Source organism: Muntiacus reevesi, chromosome 13, assembly GCF_963930625.1.
Source record: "Muntiacus reevesi chromosome 13, mMunRee1.1, whole genome shotgun sequence".
Classification (NCBI taxonomy): Eukaryota; Metazoa; Chordata; class Mammalia; order Artiodactyla; family Cervidae; genus Muntiacus; species Muntiacus reevesi.
The window spans coordinates 30981959-31007232 of NC_089261.1; the positions used below are offsets into that span (position 1 = coordinate 30981959).

The window sequence follows — 25274 nt, forward strand, 5'->3', positions numbered from 1 at the left end:
TGAAATAATAAGAAATTAAGCCAGGATTTATATATCCTGATTTAGTGGTACAGATACCAGTCAAATAACCAGCTACTAAAAGTTTTAAACAAACCAATATTTATATAGAATTCCCATTGTTCATACAAGTTTATATTCTGAGTTAAGGATGAATGTATTTATAAAGATACTTCTAGGCTAGTTTATGTGGAAGGGAAAGAAGTAATACTTCCTCCCCTAATTAGAATATGTTACCAGATACTAAATGCATTAATTTGTGTTTTGTATGAATGATTTAGTTTCACCATAATACTTGTGATATGCATAGTCAGTGATTTTTAAAAATTTTTTAAATTATCTATTAATTTTATATAGCTAGACATAATACAAAACTCTTAGTTTTAGGGAAAGGGCAGACCACATTAAGAAAATACTTGAGAGCCAGTTACTATTACTAAAAAAACAAATCTGAAAATACAGATTAATAAGCCCAGGACATCAGCCTTTCAAAATATGAGACAGATCAGCCCATGGTTTGTGAATTATTTCTGGCTGTTCTTAGGAGACGATTGAATATTCTTCCATGTCTTCTGATGAAACTAAAGTCATTTCTGATGTTGTATCATCTGGTCAGTTTAGCATCAATAAATGGATGTATTTTGGGGGGGTTTCGAGATGACAAAATATTAATTCTGAGAGTTTTAATAACAGAATCCACAACAACTGTGAGTTATTTTTGATACATAAAATGGATGAGTTTGATTCAGCCATTTCTTTAAATGCATCTTTATTGATTTTACATATCATCTCCATATTTTGGACAAGGTGAACTGACAGTGAATGTTAGGTTTAGATATATCATTCAAGATTCATTTACATATTTAGTTTAGTTTACTTTAGTCACTCAGTCATGTCCGACTCTTTGCAACCCCGTGGATTGTAGGCTACCAGGCTCCTCTGTCCACGGGATTTTCCAGGCAAGAGTACTGGAGTGGGTTGCCATTTCCTTCTCCAGCATTTACATATTAGCATTTATATTTAAGATGTCTTGTTATATATGTTGGTTGATAGGTGTGCGTGCATGTTCAGTCGCTGTTATGTGCATCTCTTTGCAACCCTGCAGACTGTAGCCCACCAGGCTCCTCTGTCCATGGGATTCTCCAGGCAAGAGTACTGGGGTGGGTTGACGTTTCCTCCTCCAGGGGATCTTTCCGGCCCAGGGATCAAAACCATATCTCTTGTGTCTCCTGCATTGGCAGGGGGTTCTTTACCATTGAGCTACCAGGGAAGCCTCATGGTGGATAGGACAGAATATTATGAAATTATTACAATTTAGTATGTGGTAAACTTCATAATAAATGAAAACAACATGAAGTAATTTATTGCCTAGCCGAAAGGAAGCTCATGTATAAGTGCTATATGACAATCTATAACATATAGAGCACCACCCATGATATGATTATTTAAGGTGTGCAGAAAGCGAATTTTTATTTGTGCTTGTGTATGATAGCTTCAAATACTAAGTATGAAAAAGAAAAACAACGTGCTTAAGTTTCGGCAGAGAGGTCTTGGGTCAGGCAGGTTTAATATTTCCTTTTTGGGGTATAGCTGTTCTGCAATGTTGCATTAATGTGTGCTCTGCCACAAAGTGAATCCGCTTCACAATCACATACACTCCCTCTTCTTTTGGATTTCCTTCCCATTTAGGTCACCACAGAGACGGTCAAACAGTGAAGAAAGTCAGAAAGAGGAAAACAAGTACTGTATATCAGTGCCTGTGGAATCTAGAAAAATGCTATAGCTGATCTTACTTGCAAAGCAGAAATAGAGACAGATGTAGAGAACAAACATGCATACTAAGGGAGAAAGGGGGCTATGACATGAATAGGAGGCGGGGATTGACACATGTACACTATTGGTATATGTATAAAATAGACAACTGATGAGAACCTGTGGTACAGCACACGGGACTCAGCGCTCTGCGGTGACCTGAAATGGGAAGCAAGTCCAAAAGGAAAGACATATTCGTACGTGTGGGCTTCCCTGGTGGCGCAGTGGTAAAGAACCTGCCTGAAATGCAGGAGACGCAGGTTCGATCCATGGGTCTAGAAGATCCCCCGGAGGAGGGCAGGACAAGCCACTCCAGTATTCTCGCCTGGAGAATCCCATGGACTGAGGAGCCTGGAGGGCTACAGTCCCTGGGGTCACCAAGAGTCAGACACGACTGAAGTGACTTAGTGCACACACATGCGTATGTATATGTAAAACTGATATGTAGTTTTTAAAGAGGTGACGAAGCAGAGTCACATCATGATTGGAATGTGAAAAGGCAGGACCTTGACGGTGGAAAAAATTTAGAAAATTAGCTTTTTATTTTCCTACTAGAAAAGAAAACTGAATGAACTTAATAACTGTTTTCAAGCACATTAATAGCTATCGAATTGATTCTGATGACCAACTGTGGTACTGTCCTCACTGATGATGAAAATCAAGAAAAGGACTGGAAGGATTATGTCTCTTGTGCTTCCTGCATTGGCAGGTGTTTCTTTACCACTGTGCCATCTGGGAAACCTGACTGTTTATTTACAGTGAATGGAAATCATAGATGATCCCCGAATTTTTTGAAAGAAGCCTTACCATTAATATATTTTTTACAATGGAATGTAGTCTCTATTTAAATTATCCCTTGAGAAAATCTTGTTTATTTTAATTTAATTTTTATTGTTGTTACAAGACCAAATGGAGTAAACTGAGTTTGCTGTTTTGCCCCAAAACTCCACACAATTCATTTTAACTTTAATTTATGCTTCTGTTTTTCAATTTGAAATGGAAGTAAATTATTTTTAATTTTCAGTATGAAATATTTTAAATAACAACAAGGACAGAATAATATGGAGACCCTCCAGGACCCTAACTTTATTAATGACTGATAAGAGGAATATCATTTTATCTCTATCCTTCCACCATTCACCATTATTTTCAAACAGATACTTCACATCCTGTTATTTCATCTGTAAATATTTCAGTTTGTATTTTGAAAGAATAATTCTCTTGGTTTAAATATAACCACAGTATTACTATCATATATAGGCAAGTTAACATTAATTTGTTTCTAACATCATCTGCTCTTTTCACAGTTTGAGTCAGGATAAAAATGAGCCCCATATACCCAGTTGGTTGACATATCTCTTAAGCTTTTTATAAAGTGATATAGAGTTTACCCACAGTCTGTCAGTCAGTTCAGTCACTCAGTCATGTCCCACCTTTGGGACCCCATGAACTACAGCATGACAGCCTTCCCTGTCCTTTACCATCTCCAGGAGCTTGCTCAAACGCATGCCAATTGAGTTGGTGATGCCAGCTCATCCTCTGTCGTCCCCTTCTCCTCTTGCCTTCAGTCTTTCCCAGCATTAGGGTCTTTTACAATGAGTCAGTTCTTCACATCAGGTGGCCAAAGCATTGGAGCTTCAGCTTCAGCATCAGCCCTTCCAATGAATATATTCAGGACTGATATCCTTTAGGATGGACTGGTTGGATCTCCTTGCGGTCCAAGGGACTCTCAAGAGTCTTCTTCAACACCAAGGAAGCTGTGGTACATATACACCATGGAATATTACTCAGCCGTTAAAAAGAATTCATCTGAATCAGTTCTAATGAGATGGATGAAACTGGAGCCCATTATACAGAGTGAAGTAAGCCAGAAAGATAAAGAACATTACAGCATACTAACACATATATATGGGATTTAGAAAGATGGTAATGATAACCCAATATGCAAAACAGAAAACGAGACACAGAAATACAGAACAGACTTTTGAACTCTGTGGGAGAAGGTGAGGGTGGGATGTTTCGAAAGAACAGCGTGTATATTATCTATGGTGAAACAGATCACTAGCCCGGGTGAGATGCATGAGACGAGTGCTCGGGCCTGGTGGGCTGGGAGGACCCAGAGGAGTCGGGTGGAGGGGGGGGTGGGAGGGGGGATCGGGATGGGGAATACGTATAACTCTATGGCTGATTCATGTTAATGTATGACAAAACCCACTGAAATGTTGTGAAGTAATTGGCCTCCAACTAATAAAATTTAAAAAAAATTAAAAAAAAAAAAACAAAAAAAACCACACCATAGTTCAAAAGCATCAATTCTTCAGTGCTCAGCTTTCTTTATGTCCAAATCTCACATCCATACATGACTACTGGAAAAATCATAGCTTTGACTATATGTACTTCTGTCAGAAAACTAATGTCTCTGCTTTTTAATATGCTGTCTAGCTTTGTCATAGCTTTTCTTCCAAGGAGCAAGTGTGTTTCAGTTTCATGGCTGCAGTCACCACCTGCAGTGATTTTGGAGCCCAAGAAAATAAAGTCTGTCGCTGTTTCCATTGTTTCCCTATCTATTCGCCATGAAGTGATGGGACAGGATGCCGTGGCGTTAGTTTTTGAGTGTTGAGTTTTAAGGCAACATCTTTACTCTCCTCTTTCACTTTCATCATCTTTCATCACTTTTCATCATCATCTTTCACTTTCACTCTCCTCTTTAGTTCCTCTTTGCTTCCTGCCATAGGGTGGTGTCATCTGCATATCTGAGGTTATTGATATTTCTCCCAGAAATTTTGATTCCAGCTTGTGCTTCATCTAGCCTGGCATTTTGTATAATGTACTCTGCATATAAGTTAAATACGCAGGGTGGCAATATACATCCTTGGCATACTCCTTTCCCAATTTGGAACTTAGTCCATTGTCCCATGTCTAGTTCTAATTGTTGCTTCTTGACTTGCATATGGGTATGTCAGGAGAATGGTAAGGTCTGGTATTTCCATCTGTTGAAGAATTTTCCATAGTTTGTTGTGACCCACACAAGCAAAGCTTTAGAGTAGTCAATGAAGCGTGAAAGTGAAAGTTGCTCAGTCTTGTCTGTCTCTTTGTGACCCCATGGACTATTCAGTCCGTGGAATTCTCTAGGTCAGAATACCAGAGTGGGTAGCCTTTCCCTTCTCCAGGGGATCTTCCCAACCCAAGAATTGAACCCAGGTCTCCTGCATTGTAGGCAGATTCTTTACCAGCTGAGCCATAAGGGAAGCCCAAGAATACTGGAGTGGGCAGCCTATCCCTTCCCTAGCAGATCTTCCCCACCCAGAAATTGAACTGGGATCTCTTGCTTTGCAGGTGGATTCTTTACCAACAGAACTATCAGGGAAGCCCCAATGAAGCAGAAGTAGATGTTTTTCTGTAATTCTGTTGCTTTTTCCATGATCCAGTGGATATTGGCAATTTGATCTCTGGTTTCTCTGCCTTTTCTAAATCCAGCTTAAGCATCTGGAAGTTCTCGGTTCATGTACTATTGAAGCCTCACTTGGAGAATTTTGAGCATTACTTTGCTAGTGTGTGAGATGAGTGCAATTGTGCAGTAGTTTGAGCATTCTTTGGCATTGCCTTTCTTTGGAATTGGAATGAAAACTGACCTTTTCCAGTCCCGTGGCCACTGCTGAATTTTCCAAATTTGCTGGCATATTGCAAAATATGTGTGCAACACTTTCACAGCATCATCTTTTAGGATATGAAATAGCTTGGCTGGAATTCCATCACCTCCACTAGCTTTGTTCATAGTGATGCTTCCTAAGGCCCACTTGACTTTGCACTCCAGGATGTCTGGCTCTAGGTGAACGATCACACCATCATAATTATCTGGGTCATTAAGACCCTTTTTGTATAGTTTTTGTGTATTCTTCCCACCTCTTCTTAGTATCTTCTGCTTCTATTAGGTCCATAACGTTTCTGTCCTTTATTGTCCCCATCTTTGCACGAAATGTTCCCTTGGTATCTCTAATTTTCTTGAAGAGATTCCCACAGTTTGTAATTTGATGATTGCACCACTGTGGCATTTAACATATTGCCTATATTCCTCATAAAAGGCTAATTAGATCTAGATGCTTGTTGAGGTTCACATTAGCTTTTTTGGTGTGAATACTGCATAGGTGATGTTGAGTATCCCCATTTGAAAGGTAACTTCTGGCCATCCTTTCTCTCTTTTTGTGTTGTTAGCATTAGTTAACCATTGTTGTCTTGGTTCATTAGTTCACTTGGTGTTACAAGATTGGTTATAATTCTGAATCTGTATTATTTCACCATTTAGTAGCTGGAGTTTTTTCCAAAAAGAAAAACCTTCCTTAATTATCTGAGTAGAGTTCATATAGAAAAGGCAGGAAAAAAGCTTGTTTATTTTCCTTTATTTACCAGTTTTCAAAATAGTTACTTGACTCCTTTCAAAAAGCCATCAAATGGCATCTTTCAAAGGCAATCACATGTCTTTATTAACTGTCATTGCTAATTTATGGATTTTAAAAATGTATATATTTAAGTCTTTTGTAGGTATTATTCTTACTGATGTTCACATTGCCTCATCTTTATTTAAAGTGATTTTTCTCAAATTGGTTTCTGAGTCTTTGACCCAGCGCTGGTAGTTTTGCAGTTTCCTTGCTTTATGGTATATAACAAGATGTTCTAGACCCTTCTTAAATATCATTGGCCAGTATAGAATCAGTAAAAACTTTAACAGTATTTTCCAGGATCAGGTAATTTTCAACAAGGTTTAGAATGCACATATTTTTTTTTGTTGTGGTAGTAGATTTACTTTAAGTTCAGTACATGAATAAAGCTTTTACAGACATGTGATTAAATTGGGTAAGTCCCACATTGTGTGGATAAAAGAGGATCAATAGTCTTGTCTGTCTGGAATAAGGATGATGTGAGGAGACCTGAATTCTTTTTGGAGCCTTGATTTTTATTGTCCATTAAGGTCTTTGTAGAAGTGCTGAATTTGTGTTGGCTATGAAGTGTTGAAGTAACATGAAAGACATGTTTATATACTGGTTTTCCAAATGTTAAATGGCAGAATTAACTTTAAGAAAGATATTCCCAGAGTGTTCCTCCTCCAAATCCTACATATGAGGTAATGTGTGAACAACTAAAAGTGAAAATACCATTTTCTAAGTTGTATGATGCTATACGCAGTTACTACTAGCCGAGTGTGTGTCTCACATTTCAGAAGTTAAGTAAATGTAACTAATATGTGGGGGAAAGCTGGCTGCCCATCTGGTAAAGAGGTGAACATGTGATTTCTGCAGCATTAGTCCCAAGAACACCCACATATAACAGAAGGCTGCGGAAGAAAATAACAACTACTGACTAGAAAATGATAGGAGGAAATAGAGCGTCAGAGATGATTGGCTTTTAGGCTCACAGAGACCCACATAGACTAATCTCACTGAAAACAGACTCAGCCTCCTCAGGATAATAATGTGAAATACAGTGTCATAGATAAACAAATGTTACTTTTCCATTCTGTACAAGAACGAATGGAATGTCTTTTTATTTTGTTAAAGCCACAGATAGAGACTTCCCCAGTCCAGTGGTCAAGACTTCACCTTTCAATGCAGGGAATGTGGGTTCAATCAGTGGTCAGGGAGCTAAGATTACACATGCCTTGAAGTGAAAAACAAAAACAAAAACCACTCAGAATATAAACAACAGAAGCAATACTGTAACAAATGAAGACTTTAGAAATGGTCCACATTGAAAAAAAAACAAAAAAAACTTAAAGCAAAAACAAGTAAACCACCACCACCAACAACAAAAATAGAGATAGGGAATTCCCAGGCAGTCAGTGGTTAGGAGGAGAAGGCAATGGCACCCCACTCCAGTCCTCTTGCCTGGAAAATCCCATCGACAGAGGAACCTGGTAGGCTGCAGTCCATGGGGTCGCTAAGAGTCCGAGAGGACTGAGTGACTTTCACTTTCACTCTCATGCACTGAAGAAGGAAACGGCAACCCACTCCAGTGCTCTTGTCTAGAAAATCCCAGGGGCTGCGGAGTCTGGTGGGCTGCCGTCTATGGGGTCGCACAGAGTCAGACACGACTGAAGCGGCTTAGCAGCAGCAGCAGCAGCCAGCGGTTAGGACTGGGTGTTATTACAACTTTTTACAGACTGCCAAGGGTGCAGGTTCAAACCCTCCTAGGAGAACTAAGATCTCACATGCTGCTCAGTGTGGCCAAAACAAACAAAACAAGACAAAACAAAACCCCAAAGTATTACAAAAAAAAAAAAAAAAATCACACTTTGGTACTATTCAGAGGAAGACAGTTGAGAAAAGAGAGCTGAAAGAAAGGGGTGTGATTTTTTTTCTCAAACTATGACTCTTTCTATGAGAACAATGGCAGTTAAAGGAAAGAGCTTTTGATGTAAAGTGGAAATAAGTGGATGTTGATGAGGATTTTAGCTGTACCTTCTTAGAGGGGTCAGCATCCGCTTAATTGCACAAAAATATCGGCCTTCGAAACGTATTTGCTGCCCGTTTTCCAGCGCGGTTCTGCGTTTTTCCAGCCTGCTCATCAGGCCCCACGTCTCTCTGCCTTCCCAGGCTTGTCCACTCTGCAGGCCGTGCTGGATTCTGCCGCCGAGAAGAAGTGGCAAGTGACGGCCATCAACGTGGGGAACATTAACAACGACAAGAAAGATGAGACCTACCGCTCCCTCTTCCAGGACCTGGAGCTGAAAAAGGAGCGGCGTGTCATCCTGGACTGTGAGCGGGACAAAGTCAACGACATCGTAGACCAGGTTGGCTCCTCTCTGCTTCCTCGGGCACCAAATTTAGAGGCTGTGTGCAGTGTCAGCGTTTGCAGAGAGTGTGTGTGAGATGCTGGCGCAGCAGTTTTTGATGGTTTAGGGAGGACACCGCCCAGATCATCAGTTAGATTATCTCTGGCTTCAGTGAGCAGTAGCAGGGGGTCCCCAACCACGCTGACCCATCACACTAATCCTTACATATATTCAGTACATGATTCCTGGCTCATGTTGCGTATGGTAATTGTTGTCCTAAACTTCAGCATTTTGAAATGGAAATTTAAAATCCAATTCCCTTGCACTTTTTAGAGATAAAGAAATAGACACAGATTAAGTGAAAATGAGTCTGGGTCCTAAGCGGAAAGTAAGTAATATATGAATTCTTTGGTAAGACATGAAGGATCAAACATTTAGGATACAGGATTGCTAAACCTGGATTGTTGTCTGAGTGGGTTTAGGTCTTCAGACAGAGCATGTGTTTATTTTTCCAAGAAGAAGAATTTTCCTCCTAGTAGGTAGGTTTTGTGTCACTTATAAAACTATTAATCTATGAAAATAAAATACATAGGAGAAATACACTTCGTCCTTTCTGTTTGAGAAGTAAACTAGGTATATTAATTTGTAATATTTTAAAGAATAACATGATGCCGGAGATAAAGATGCTTTTTCTGTGCTCTTCACATGATTTTTCTTTCAAAATGTAAGATCTTTCAGGATAGGACAGCCATGTAGTGATAGTCAAGGGATAGAAATAAAATCATTTATGTTATACAGATAGGGGGTGACCAGGGGTGGTGGTGAAAAGCATCAGGATTTACTGACTAAAGTCTCCACCACTGGGATCTGCTTCTTTTCCAACTAAAAATTTATATTTATATTTTCCTTAGAATAATGATATATATGTATTCTATTTATATGTTATTTACATATAAAATGAATATATATAAAATTATTCCTTGGAATAATATAAGGTTGGAAATAAAATATGCAGTTTACTATGCACTTATTGTCTCTCTAAGCTTTGAAGAGAAAATTAGATTCATTAATCCATATAACACAAAGCATTTTGCAAATGTAAATGTTGTTGAAGTCTTAATTGATAAAGAATGATACAAGGTCTAAGATATACAAAATAGATCTCTCATAAAATATTATTGAATAAGTGATTAAAACTAGTGTGTTATGAGGAAGAACAAAATGTTGTATGTCAGAGAAGTGAATATATCAGTAGAACAGTCTTAATTCTTATCTCAGGAGGTGAGTCTGGGATTGTTTTTAACCTGAAGGCCTCTTGTTCAAATATGACCTCAACAACTCATTTGAATTTCAGAAGAGATTCTCATTAAAACTGAATTTTAATAATAATTTTTCAGTCTTTGATTTTAAAATTTTATGTAGTCATGTCTCATCATAATACATGTTGGTGAAAACCTATACGAAAATATTTCTTTCAAAACTAGAAGAAAGAAATTATGAGAGCAACTGGGAATATATGGAATGGAACTTCTTAAAATTTATTTCATTGAAGGATAGTTGATTTACAATGTTAGTTTCTCCTGTAGAGCCAAGTGATTCAGTTATATATATATATATATATATACATTCTTTCTCATATTTGTTTCCATGGTGCTTTATCACAGAATATTGAATAGAGTTCTCTGTGCTATACAATAGGGCTTTATTATTTATCCATTCTATATATAATAGTATGAGTTTGCTAATCCCCAAATCCCAGTCCTTCACTCTCCCATCTCTCCCCCTTGGCAACCACAAATTTGTTCTCTATATCTGTGAGTTCATTTCTGTTTCATAAGTAAGTACCTTTGTATCATATTTTAGATCCCACATGTAAATAATATCATATGGTATTTGTCTTTGGCTTACTTCATTTAGTATGATAATCTCTAGATCCATTAGTGTTGCTGCAAATGACATTCCTTCATGGAATGGAATGTTTTGAAACAAATAATACATGATTGTGATTAACATCCACTCAAAATGTACATGGTATCTTGGGCATATATTTTATTTGAATGTAAAATGTGCATGTGTGCATTTATTAAGGACATTATATGTGTCTGGAATGAGGGATACAGAGAAAGGAAAGCAAGATCTTTGACTGCACCCAGTGAATTCACTGCTGAGAGGGGAAGGAAAGTGTGCACACATAATCAGTGCTACAGTATTGCAGGTTATAATACAGTGTGGTCTAAGAGCATGGAGGAGGAAGTATCAGTCTTAACAGGAGTTGGAAGATTTATGAAAGGTTCACACACGGGTACCACTTGGCTGGCTGGCTTGTGTTCAAGCCTTCATGTGTTTGTTCAATAAATTTCTCTGAGCATTTAATGTTTGCCAGACAGGCACTGCAGTAGGTCCAAAAACATAATGTTAAACAGAACTGGCCTGCCTCATCAAGGTGAACAGTCATGATGTTTTACAGCCCCATAAATATGCAACTACAATAATGCTGTATACTATTAAGGAACAGAACAGGATATTATGAGAAAAAAAGTTGAACACAAAAGTAATTTCAATTGGGAGATCATTGAAGGCTTTTGTTGAATAGCATTTACCAGGCAAAATGTAGGACTATGGTACATTTAAAGAAAAGGAAACACTATTTACTTATTCCCTCTGTCAAGAGAATGGAGATGAAATAAAACTTTATATTCCTAATAGTTTAAATTAGTTAGAAATAGAATTAAACAGTGTTAGTCTTGAGTACTTTATCACTTAATAAAATCTTAGAAACACATATTTCTAGTTGTGGTTAGGTGGGAAAAGGACTCAGACATCAAAAGCATTTAGAAATTAACAAACTTAATGTTGTTAGTATAATACTAATGACTCCATAAAATAGAGATATGATTTTTTGGCTGATACTAACTCTTAGACAGAAGTAGACCATTTTCATATTTCTCCTTTCTGTTAATGAACACACAAGTCAAGGACTTCTACTTCTGGTAGCACCATTTATACTGTGATTTTTTTTTAATTCCCAGAAGGAAGACATGCACGATTGATACAGTAGGATGACCAGTAAACACAGTCAATAGATGCCAGTAGGAAATATGAAACATGACCATCTGAATTCAGCTTATGTTAATTAAAATGCATTTCATTTAGGAGGATATCTTTTCTTCAAAATCCTACCTTTAATACAGAGTGTTCTTTTTCTGGTAAAAGGCAATTTAGTTGTGTAACATAAAAGTAAATTGGAAAATAATATAAGCCCGAACTCCCTTCCAAATAACGACCACTTAGAAGCAAAGTCTGCCTTGTGGGGGAGTGCTGACACATGGTGGGATCCTAGGGCTTGGCCTTCCACTTGCTTTTTGACAGGGTTCGATCCCTGGGTCGGGAAGGCCCCCTGGAGAAGGGAAAGGCTACCCACTCCAGTATTCTGGCCTGGAGAATCCCATGGACTGTAAAGTCCACGGGGTCGCAAAGACTCAGACAAGACTGAGCGACTTTCACTTGCTCTTTGAGCACCTGACTTTGACTGGGATGAGAAAGTGAATTCAGGAAGGGAATCTTCTAGGAAGTAGCAATTTAGGCTGGGATTCACTGTGCCTCAAGAGACAAAAAATATGGTGGTGGGGGAGCTTTCCAAGCAGAGTAAATGGGATCTATGAAAGCCCTGAGGTGATGGAAAGAAGCCTTTTGTGCAAACTGAAAGATGACTCTAACTCTAGTTAGAGAGGGAAAAGGTGGACCTGGATTTTGCTATATATGAAGGATTTTGATCATTTTGCTAAAAGCAAAGAGAAGCCCCCAAAATAGTTTAATAAGAGACTGAGCTAATGCTTTCCAATTTTTATTAGCATGTAATGCTTTCCATAGGTGTGACTATTTCCTTAAAAATAGAAATTACAGTTGAGTATCTAAGTACCACTCTACAGCATGACTACTTCACTCACTTTTCCTTATAAGTGATTTAGATCAGTGAGGGATCCAGTTGATTCAGTAATGTCCAAGATTGTTGTGAGCATTACCAACAATTGTTTGTTCCATTTGGTGTTTATCTCATCATTGATTTTTGACTTGGATTTGTGGAGAAAAATTAACTTCCTTGATATTTTGCTGCTTCAAACTGGAAATAACAATGTTCATTGTAACTAGGCTACAATTATTTCAAGATTCTTAAGATTAGACCTCTGTTACAGACCTCTGTTAGAATTCTGTTATATACTTCTCAATATTCTTTTAAAATTCATGTACTATTATAAAATACATATGTGTCTGTCTTTGAAAGTAGATTGTGACTATAAAATCTCAGATGTTGGTTTCAGCTGTCTATGTTTCTTTGAAGAAAAAAAAGGTAGCTGTTGTAGGAATAAAATTATGACTTTTTATGGATTTGCACTATTAACAAAACCAAGGCAATTACTTTTTTTTTAGTTGTTGGCTTCTTGAATGGTAAAATTTATAAAGCACTGAAATATATGGCTACTTTTTTTCTGAGAGAAATAGTCTCTGAATTTGATAATCATGTTTTATCAAATATGACTCTTTGTAGATGATCAAGAAACATGGTAAATAATTTTTAAAAATTTTCTGAATCAAGTCATAAGTAATTTTACATTTGCATTACTTACATTTGTTTTTTATCTTTGTCAGGTTATTACCATTGGAAAACATGTTAAAGGGTACCATTACATCATTGCAAATCTGGTAGGTGAATTAATGATAGTTATTATTTTAATAGAGATGCCTATAAATTAAAAGCAATCAATGGCCAGGATTTATCAATGGTATTTTTAAAAATACATTTTGATTACATTGGTCAGTTAGAAGTGGTGATGTTTTTCTGAATTTTTTATGTTTTAGATTTACTTTCCACTTTATATTTTCTAATCACTTTCCTATTATTATAAATGATATGAGAAATGATAGAACAATATTTGATAAGCTTAGACTTTGTGTTACAAGGCATATTTTAACTGAGGGAAAATTTTCAAAAAGATAAAATTTTATTGTCCAAATTTCCCCTTGTTTCCGTCACTATAATTTATAAATGTTACCCTTTACCCATTTCATATATATATATATGTATATATGTATACATACATATATATGTATATATGTATATATATATATAGAGAGAGTAAGTACACATTTGTGAGACTAGTCTTAGTGCAAAGAAAACCTGGAAAATACCTAGAATATAGATATGTTATATATTATTTATTAATGATTTCCTACTTGTTGTATAAGCAACACAATGAAAACTGAATTGCTACAGTTGATCACTTTGTCTTTGAGATGCCCCTAAAATTAAGATTATACTGAAACACATGTGTGTATTGCTCAGTTGTGTCTCTTTGCGACCCTATGGACTATAATTCACCAGGCTCCTCTGTCCATGGGATTTCTCAGGCAAGAATACAGGAGTGGGTTTCCATTTCCTCCTCCAGGGGATCTTCCCACCCGAGGATCAAACCCGCATCTCCTGTGTTGGCAGGCGGATTCTTTACCACTGAATCACCTGAGAAGCCCCTATATTGAAACATCCCAGTGGTTAATTGCATCTCCCTTTCTTCAGTATAATCAAAGTCAATTTAGAATTATCACTAGATGTTTCCACTTTTCAAAACAATTTTTAAGTCAGCAATAAAATGAGCTCCAGTTTTTATTGTTCCAAAGGTTTACAATCTTTATTAAATGTGACTCTGTGTAATTGAGGGCTGCCTCTCCTCAACCTGAGGAAAAACATGATTAGAAGAGGGACAAAAGAAGAGAATGAGGATGTATTCTCCACAGCATTACAGGACTCTGAGGTTTCCTATTCATACGAATGAAGATCTGTGTCATGGCTTCTGGAATATTAGATTGTTATATCACAAGACATTACTTCTAGTAGTCCTGGAGAGATGGAAAAAGCCCACAACTTTACAAGTGATAAATATTGTTTTCAGCATTGATAAAGAATATTAAATCCCAGACATACATGCTATTGGGAAAAGCTGGTTGTTCAATGTAAAATTTCTGTTTGGCAATGAAATAGCTGCTCTAAAAATTCCTTAGAACTTACTTACCAGTTGGCTTATAGACCTTAAATGACTCCTGACTAGAGAAGCAAAAGAGTTAAAATAAATGCAGCTCTGTTATCAGTCTTTCCAGAACCATTCTGTGCAGGGAACAGTCTGGACAGTCACTCCCCATGTGAATTGTGCCATTTGATGAACAGCTTAGAGTCACACTGAAAGCTGTGATCTTTAAAAATGTCCAGATGGAGAAATTATATCAGAACATGGAGAAATAATGACAGAAGGACGTCCATCAATTTGAGAGTTGATATGAAAAAGGAAATATGGGTTTGAATGACCAAAGTTAAAAGAGTCTAAAATAAAAGCAACTTCTTGTTGCTGTCATGCTGCTAGGGAAAAGTCTACCTAATATTTTATCTGAATTCAAGTGGTGTTTTTCCTTTTCTAAATACTTTGTACCCTCATCATATGGAACTTCTGGTGAATCAGTAAATTCAAAGAATCTGTAGAGCGCTGCAATTTCTGAGAATTTCTAGGGCACTTGAAATTTTCCCTGACATTTAAAATTGAAGAATGCCATCCAAAGTTGAAGGGCTTTCATCTTCTAAACTCTTGATTGGACTGTGCACGCTTTCTCTGCCCAGTGGCTAATGAGTGTAAGAAAAAGTGGTTGTAATAGATAGAAAAATCCTCAGATATTATTGGCTCATTTCTTTAGGAATTGCTGAAAGCTTGATCAACCTCCCCAACAGGCTGTTGTTCAGTTCCTGATATGTCATTAAAAGGGATAAAGTGATAAAAAAGTGGTCATAGGGAATGCAATTTTCCTTTCTTCAGCCCTTCACATACAGATTAAAAGCCTTGCCATCTACCCACCTGACTCTGTTTACAATGAGGCTTACTCATCAACCAGCCCCACTTGGGCACATACAAATTCCAAGAATCATTTCAGCATCTTCCTCTTAAACTGCCAAGCATTATTAGGCATTTGAGAAAAATCTTTGCCATGAAGGACACAGTATAAATAAACAAATAAAGAGAAATAGGGCAGTCAGGAATCAGAACAATCTTCAAATTTTAAGAATATGTGCAGAGAAAAAGGAGAAAATGTTATCTATAAAGAAAAGAAAAGGATGCTAAAAAAAGGAACAAGAAAGAGCTCTGGGAAGCTCTGGGAAATTAACTTTTTTTTCTAAAATCACATGTAAAATTGCATAACTTGGAAGGTAAAGTTGAGAAAATCTTTCAAATTATGTAGCCAAATGACAATACAATATAAAATAGTGTGTGTGGAGAAAACTGAGGAACTCAGTTGTTTAATCTAAGAGTTATATCTTAATAATAAACTTTGTAGAAACACAAATAGTGGAAAAAAGGGGAAGGAAATTATCAAAGAAATGTTCCAAAAAATTCCTGGTATTGAATGACACACAACTGCCTATTGAGTACACACAATAATGAAAGATAAAAGGTTTCATATTTTAAACAAAATATCATCATAAAATTTCAGATATAAATAAAAGATCTTAAAGGTTTTGACAGGTGGGGGCCAGGGAGGAGTATGAAACAGGTCACATGCAAAAAATTATTAGAAGTAATGACATTGTAATTTTTAATAAAAAACAAAAGTCTCTGGAACAATGCCTTCAGATTATGAGGATTTCAATTTAAAATTGAAATTTTAAGTTTTGACCAGACAAACTACTGGTCAATTGTCAGAGCAAAATAAAGGTGTCTGAACACAGGCATTCAGTGTCTCCAGAAATGTACCTCCATGCGTCTCAGAAGACTTCTGAGGACTCTAGCAGAAGGAAGGGGTAAAACAGGAGAGAAAAGTGATGCAGAGAATGTGCTCAGAAAAGTGGGGAGGGGCATTTCAGGGGAACGATGGCAGAGCAAATTGAAAGAGGAACCAATTAGGTTGCAGCATTAAGGAGGAAGGCTCCAGGACACATAAAAAATAGATTACTTGCAATGTTTGAATATATTATTTGAAAAAAACTTTACTTATGTAAGCATGAAATTTTTTTGTGGAGCAACTGGAAAAAATTAGGGGTAAGTATAGAGAAAGTTCTAGTAATGAAAAAAATGCAAATATCATTAACATTAGAAGGAAATATTATTTAAGAAGGAAAATGAAATCCTAGCACGTTGTTTGGCTTTACTCTAAATAACAGGATTTTAAGTATGAAAACAGTGAACATGAAAATGGGACAAGAGATAGATGGTTTGGTTATGAGACTTAAACACTCATCTAGCACAAGTATAAACTCATAAGAAAACTTAACATGATTAAGTTAGGAAAAAAAGAGCAAAAATGTTTCATGCAGAAATATGGAGGCAAATACATGAAAAACAAAAATTACTGAAATTGATTGTTTTGAAGAGCTTAACTATTGGCATGTGTGGGGCAGAACAGAAAATCTGTGATTTTTGTTATATACATTTTCGCTTTATTTGAATTATTTTGATAAAAAGAGAAAACAAACACATAATTCACTAACAAAATATAGATAATTATCCTCCAAACAAATAATATTAAACTTTATTTTTAATATCAGCAACAAAGAAAAGACACTCTTACATTTTAGGGTCAAAATATTTTCACTTTTTTTGCACAATTATGTGGAATAGTGTATAAGGTGAAAATATTTGCAATTGTGACTTTTTAAAATTGTGATTTTATCATTCAGAGAATGTGCTCCCAAACTGAGGTACAGTTTAAATCAGCACAGTATTTGAAGTCAGTGGAAACACCATATGATAGTTTTAGTGATGACTGAATTCATTCTAATAGTACAGTAGAAGTGAATTTTTTTAAATTAAATACATTTTATAAAAACTAAGTTTCAAGTTTAATTGTTCTCAAATAATGACAAAGCATTTGGAGCCTTTCCTTTTTTTTTAAAAGGTTTTATACTGTCTTAGAGAATGAATAATTTAAATAGAAATAACCATCTCACAGTGTTGTAGCTCTTGAAGAACTGGCTTAATGTTTGAATATCTGGTGGTGCTCTGTTGTGGGTATAATAAATAAAACTCCATTATTCTCCTTAGATAAGGATAAATAAGACTCCATTTGAATAATCTGGAGAACTTTTACGTAAGTAGGACCAGTAGACAATCATTGATTAAAGACCACTAAAACCAAGGTGATGCTAAGTGCTGAAGAAGAATATTGGCTGATAAAATGCATGAAACATTTACTATAGGCTTTTTATATTTCTTAGGTGTTCTTTGAAATTTGCGAAACCACAGTGTATAGAGTTATTTGGTAAATGTCAAAGTTCTACTTGGTTCTTAATAGAAAATATGACATAAATGTGTTTTTTGCCCAGGGATTTACTGATGGAGACCTATTAAAAATTCAGTTTGGAGGAGCAAATGTCTCTGGATTTCAGATAGTGGACTATGATGATTCTCTGGTATCTAAGTTTATAGAAAGATGGTCAACACTAGAAGAAAAAGAATACCCTGGAGCACACACGACTACGATTAAGGTACATGCCTATCAGGGTCTACCTCCACCTCCATCTCCATCTCCTTTCCCACTTCCATCCCTGCCTCCCCCTCCACTTCCATCTCCACCTCCGCCTCCATCTCTGTCTCTGTCTCTAACTAACTTCTGGTGATTAGCCTGTTCTCTGGGATATCTTATGAAGAAGAAAAAATTTGTTTGAATAATTAACGAAATAAATATAATGCCTCATGCAATCAAAGAATCTTTGAATGCTCTGTGGCTTTGGGCACATTTAAGTCTTTACTTGTTTATTCAATGTATTTTGTTGTGTGTACACATACAGGCCTATATTTACTTCCAAATATGAATATTTCTGCTGTTGATAGGAAGGTTTTTATTTTTCTTCTGTTGGTCACCTTATTCAGAGCAGAAATAAGAGTAAAACCTGGGGGAGAGTGCATGAAAGAGTGAGTGGGCTGAGATCATGTTCACTTGCTTTATGAAACTAGAGTTATATGACAATTAAAAGTTGCAGAACACTGTCAGATGTGTAGTGTGTTTATCTGTGTGTTATAAAGCACATTGTGCAAGAACCAGTCAGGAACAGTGTTATTACAGATGCCTTCACAGCTATGTTGATACGTCCTGGAGAATTTTAGTTGATGCTTTTGTTCTCTGCACAAATGGAAAAAAACAGATATAAACATTTGCCTTTAAATTTGTATCTGGCTGTGAGTCTGGTGCTAGATAAAAATTAGAAGCTCTGAAGTTTTCTACTTTGGAGTGTGTAAATAGATCCTTTTAATTTTGTGAGAATTTGACACAGAATTAAAGTGTCCCATGGGATGTTAAAGAATAGCCCAGAACTAATTTTTTTCTCCAAAGTAGGTGGCTTCTTGTTTGGTGACCTTGACTGAGATTCAGCATATATGCATGTATAACAGGGCTATGGTCTTGTGGGCATGTCTTGGTGCAATAGAGGGGACACCTCTCAGCGTCTGTCTCCACCTGCTCTCAGCCGGGATCTGACTGCGGATCCCATCCGGTGGGGTTGCAGGCTTCCCTGCACCCAGATATGGTGCCAGTCTAGCTCTCTGATGGAGCTTGCATGTGGCACTCACCTTCAGATGGAGCTGACATGTTCCTCTGAACACTCTGTTAGTCACCCTGTAGCCTCCCACAGCTGCGGGGTGTGAGAGGATGAAAGCAAAGAAGAAGATTTTTTTTTTCTCATGGAAGTCATATCATTATTAAAGTTCATGTGCCATACATCAAAGTTCAAGCAGATTTGGGGGATGAGAGATTGCTGGCAATGTGTTCTGCCAACAATATTTGGCAGAACAAATATTCTGCCAAAGCTGTAGCCAAGATTGCCGAGATGTAGCACCAGATTTCACTTTGTTGGTGACCTTTCTTGCTGTAGCATTTCCTTCCATACTGGCTCCATGTTGGCTTCTTTTACCAAGTTTCAGAGAGTTTGTGATGGCCCTTCCATGTGGGGCACTCCAGAGAGCACAGGCTCATAAATATAAAAGCATAGGCTATTCCATTTATTGGTGGTTTTAGTTGCACAGAAAAGCTTAAAGATAAAGTAATGTGTATCCCTTGAGGGGGGACCAGGACCCTGCCCCAAGGCTGCCCTTTTGTCTCGTGGCTGCCCCTTGTCTGTACATTCCCTCCTTTTGTGATTAGCAACTGTTTGAACCTGCCCTTTGGAACTCAGGGGAGGCCAGGAATCCAGATGAAAGGAATGAAGGTGCTGCATATACCCTGATCCTTATCAGAAACCCCACCCTTGAACCATTGCTATAAAACTCCTCACCAATTTCTCCCAGATTGGGACACACAGGTTTTCAAGGCACGAGCTTGCTGTGTCCCCCTTTGCCTCACAAAGCAGTAAAACTGTTCTTTTCTACTTCATCCCCAAAAACAACAAAAACAAGTAGGCTCTGAGTCACTGTTTGAATCTAGGCTCAAAACTAAAACAACATTTACAAAGACTAATCAACATTTAGCATAGCTTTGGAAACATAGGTGCCAATAAGACATATCTCTTATATAGCCTTTGAATCTTGATAAAAGGTACTGAAAATCCATGTGGAGGACGTGCCTTTGGCCAGAAATTCATCATAACATGGGCATGTATTGCTCATGTACTAGAGAGCTGGGAACTGAAGGTATTTTTAAAAAATGACCCTTGCCATTGCTAATCCACAGTCAATGGTGGATACAAACATGTCAATAAGCAAATATTATATAATACAGAGCAATGCATGTAAAATATGGCAGCTCCTACACTTGATTAGGAAAGTATGGTAGGTAGGACAGTAAAAAGGCTTTCCCGAGGTGGAAGGCCTGAGCAGAGCATGGTTGAGCAAGAAAAAAAGTGGAGGAGGGTGCTTGGGAAGAAGATTCAGATTGATGAAATAGCATGAGCATTCCACGGAATTTGGGAGGGGTATAGTGCCAAGAGATCAGGCTCTTCAGTTGTCAACAGCTGTAAAAGAGTAACTCCAAGACGGGACTTTCATGATTGTTTCTCTTGTGATTTTTCTCATGGGCAGAAGAAAGGAACAAAATCTAGATAGGGAACAATATACCATTACCTAATATAAACAGGTGGCATATATGATCTGTTCAAGGAAAGGGAGTGAAAGTTAATTGCTAATGTGGTTCTTTCTTTGCACATTTTCTTTTGGATCATTGACTGTACCAGATGCTTTGCCTGATCATTTAAATCATGTTTTATTATATTGCTTATAATATAGCATAAAAAGTTATGCTATAGGCATGAAAACTTATAAAACTACAGTTCACTGCATCAAATTCTCTCTGCAGTTAGGCATTGGAAGTTACATAATTTATATTGAGGTGTGGGACTATTAATGATTATTTTAAAGTTTCAGTGTTCCTTGAAAGTTAATGCAGCTACTATAGTTTCCTAAGTAAAATCAATCTTATTCAGTCAATACAAGTAAAATCTTAAATTGTCAATACCTCACATATTTTAGTAAACACCAAATATATTATAAACGTTAAATTTCTTCATTCTTATATCCTGTACAAAACAGTAACTCTAGAGTTGTGGCACTGAGATTTTAAATCTGATTCTCTTTCACTAATTTGCTAATGTTCAATGATCATTCATCAATTCAATACACATTTACTGAGTTTTTACTTTGCAAGTGGGCACTGTTACAGGTCTCAGAAGACAAACTTCTAGTCTTCATGAAATCAGTTGTCTTCAGGCTAGAAACCAGCAATGACCTTGTAACTTCGGAGGAAAATATCTTACTAATGTGTGGAAATCAACACACTTCTAAAACTTCTGATTTCCACCCCTGCTGCCTCGTCAGCCACTGAAAAATTATTCCTGTAACAGTCTTCCACTGTCAGTTGGTAGCAGCCCTGTTTTCACAGTTATCCTTTCAACCAAGGACTGGCTCCTTACTTGCCCTGTAGCCCACAACCAATCTGTCAGCACATCCTATTTCTTCTTCTGCACCCCGTACATCCAGCCACCATGGCCTTGCTGCTGGGGATATTGCAGTGGTTTCCCAGACTGGATTCCCTTGCTCTACATTTGTCCATCTGTCTTCCAGGCTTGTGGTCTTTTTAAAATTTAAATTGTATTATGCTGCTGACACTGTGTAACTCAGATTGGGACTTGAACCCTTGGTCTTTTAACTGAGATCTCACCTGGTCTCAGGACTTAATGAAGCTCATGTTCTTGATGTCTCAGCTCAGAAAGATTTCAGTGAGAGAGTGAGAGACAAAATGACAGGTAAGAAGTGCATTTATTTAGCGAGAAACACACTCCACAGACAGAGTGTGGGCCATCTCAAAAGGTGAGGATGATCCCAGGGTATGGGGTTGTCAGTTTTTATAGGGGCAGTTAATTTCATTGGCTAATGAGTGGGAGAAGTATTCTGGATATTTTGGGAGAAGGGGTGGGGATTTCCAGGAATTGGGCCACCACCCACTTTTTGGTCTTTGATGGTCAGCCTTGGAACTGTCATAGCCCCTGAGGGTATGTCACTTAGCTTCTTGATGTGTTACAGTGAATGTATACTGAGGCTCAAGGTCTAGTGGAAGTTGACTTATCTACCATCTTGGATCTAGTTAGTTCTAATCATGTCATATCCTGGGGCTATGTTTTTCTTTCAAATGTTGTATCTGCCCCTTTCCTCCTTTTTCACCACTGTTCCTCTCTAGACCACTCGGTGGCCATCGATGCCATTGGAGTAAAAGGTAGATGCATCCCTTTGGCTCATGTGGCTGGACATACCCTGCCTTCCTCTCCTGGGCTGTTCCCTTGCTCCCTCTGCTTCACCTATGGTGGCCTTTCTACCCATTCTTAAGCACAAGAGACCTCCCCCGCCCCCAGCACTGAACCTTCCTTCTTCTGGACTCTTCTCCCCTTCACATCTGCAAAGCTAAGCCTCCTGCCTTCTGTGGTCTTTATTTGGATGCCATCTCCTCCAGGAAGCTAGCAACAGGCTCTCTGTTTAAAATTGCAATCTCCCCACCCATCAGAGTGTGTCCCATGCCGTTTCCCTGCTCCAGTTTTTTTTTTCTGTTTAATACCTCCTGCTGTACTGTATTCATAATGAATTTATTCATTACTGTGTTAAATGTCTGGCTCCTTCAGCTTGAAAGTGCCGTGGAGGCAGGGGTTTTGGTTGGTATTTGTATGTTCCCTGATTTTGTTTGTTCCTAGCTCCTAGAAGTAGGCCTGGCACAGAGCAGCTCTTTAGCAAAAGGCTCTCTGAATGAACAGACAAAGGAAAGTGCCCTTAAGAGGCTCCTATTCCCAGATCTGTAAGCAAGAAAGGCTTCCTTTTTTGAGGGAATCATAAGGAATTTAAAACCTGAGGGAGAGATAAGTATTAGAAGAAGGAAGGGAACATGACTTCCCACAAAGTCCTCAGTGCAAGGAAAATATAAATATTTCTGTAAGGCTGGAGGTTGAACAGAGGACTTTGGAGGGAATTCTGAGAAAGAATACTTTATAGACAACCTTGTTGACTTCTAAGGAATTATTTATCTTATTCTGAGGGCTTCCCAGGTGGTGCTAGTGGTAAAGAACCCATCTGCCTAATGCAGAAGATATAAAAGACTCAAGTTTGATAGCTGGGTCAGGAAGATCTTCTGCAGGAGGGCATGGCAACCCACTCCAATATTCTTGCCTGGAGAATCTCCACTGACCAGCCTGATGGCCTATGGTTTAATAAGGTCACAGAGAGTTGGACACAACTGCAGCAACTTGACATGCATGAGAGCAGCCAGAATGCCCTAGAGGAGAGCGATGGCTGTAGGTTTGATACACATAGATTATGGGCTGCCCTGGTGACAACAGATCTTGTCATGGGAAATAAATGGATTTGTTACACTTGCAGTTCTCTCCATTTCATTAGAAATAATAATTGCAAAAATCATAACCCTACATTTGTAATATATGAATATAAATTCAGCTGAGAGATATTTGTGGATTGAAAACAAGATTCAGAAAGACACTCTGCATCCTTCTATCTTATTAGCCCCACAGCTCATGCCAGGATTTGCACAGAGTAGGCACATAATAGAGATTTGTAGAAATGAAGAGGAATGAAGTGAAAAATAATTCAATATGTGACTATATCAAGACAGGGGTAAAGGAAAAAATAGGTAATTATAACTGCTATAAGATGGGGTTTAAATTTTTGTCCTGAGTATCTATGTGTTCTTTTACTCAGCTGTAGCAGAAAAGTAGTGTTATTTTGCTGGATGAAGTATAAAATTCTATAGTAATCAGATCTGAACTATCATGGCACCTGGGTTTAAATGGGACAGTCGCAGTGAGCATTTTACCTTTCTCAAAAAAAAAATGTTGACAAAGAGACAGATGATCCAGATGATTTGACACTATCTTAAAACTAATTTGCATACATTTCTGTTTTGAGATAGATTTTTGGTGTTTTCAGGGTCTTCAACGACTTGCAATATATAACCATCCATTGTACCTTGTCATGTGGACAGTTTGAATCTAGTTCGAATTGTGTCTGTTGGGACCTGCAGGTGTTCAAGAATTCAACCATAGTATAGGACTGACATTGTATGTCACCTTAAATAATGGCTTTCCTCCAAGAATCCCATTTTACTCAGAAAAAGACAAGAATTCAAACTTTCTTAATTATGAGGCCTGTTGGAAAATAGTATAATCACTTTGAGTTCAGTAATTAGCATCATGCATTAAATATGCTATGGTGGATTCACGGAAATGATTCTGCTCCTTGAATGTATTAACTGCCCAAACCCATGCTGGCATGTTGTCATTACCTACAATGAATATTAAAGTATTTTTGACATGCAACAAAAAAGTTGCTTGACAAGATTTATCTCTTATGTTTTGTGGTTTAGGTTTAAAAAGTGTTTATATAACTGAAATAAACCCAAGAATATGATATTGATAAAATCACATATTTTATAAAAAGTAATGGAAATGATATATTAAACTATGGAGATACATATTATACCAAGAAAAATAAAAATACATTATCACTGTTTGAATTATAATGCATGATATTTGGGTTCATCTCATGTCCATATTTTTTCATCGGCAAAGGGAATAAATGTCCACGATTGCTGAGATTTCTCCCAAATTTAATACAATGATTATGTGATGTGTAAATCTAGGCACTAAAACCCATGTGCTAATATTTGTAATTTTTGCCAAATTTATGACCCTCAAATAGCTCCTTCTTCTATTAAAGATTGTAGTAACTTGTAGCTGGTCACCTCTACTGAAATCAATTCTTAAATAACCCTGGAAAATATTGTTTTTATTGTTCAGACTACAAAAATAAGGAAATTTCACCTGTTAGAAGATTCCTAAGAAGTAGGGGAAGTCAGGGGGAAAAATTTATGCAATGAACAAAGTAAAATATCGGCCTCTAAGGAAAGTCTTTACCTGCCGATGGGTGAATCAAAACCAGACAGTGTGTTGATTTGAGTATGTTGTTTTCAATATATTCTTTTTACTTTCAAGAGTCTTTCTTCCTAGTGGATTAAAAACTTATTTTTATTATTCAAAGAAAATAATAATAGAAAAGATGGTCATTTTGGTTTCTTGCCAATGGAGCTGTCTTTTTCACTCTTGGAAATGTGATACAGCTTGTGTGCTTATAAAGATGTTGAGTTTTTATTAGTTTTCTAATTAAGACTTAAGGATAAATTAAAAAAA

The 25274-nt window shown here is 37.3% G+C and overlaps 1 protein-coding gene across 3 annotated transcripts in view; it reads left to right on the forward strand.

Annotated features, from left to right (window-relative positions):
* Positions 1 to 25274, forward strand: part of GRIA2 (glutamate ionotropic receptor AMPA type subunit 2) — a 177731-nt gene that overhangs the window by 98110 nt on the left and 54347 nt on the right. For all 3 annotated transcript variants that reach the window (XM_065904090.1, XM_065904088.1, XM_065904089.1), the window contains exons 4-6: positions 8397 to 8593; positions 13223 to 13276; positions 17931 to 18092. In XM_065904090.1, coding sequence (XP_065760162.1) covers positions 8397 to 8593; positions 13223 to 13276; positions 17931 to 18092 — 413 coding nt within the window. The remainder of the gene's footprint in view (positions 1 to 8396; positions 8594 to 13222; positions 13277 to 17930; positions 18093 to 25274) is intronic.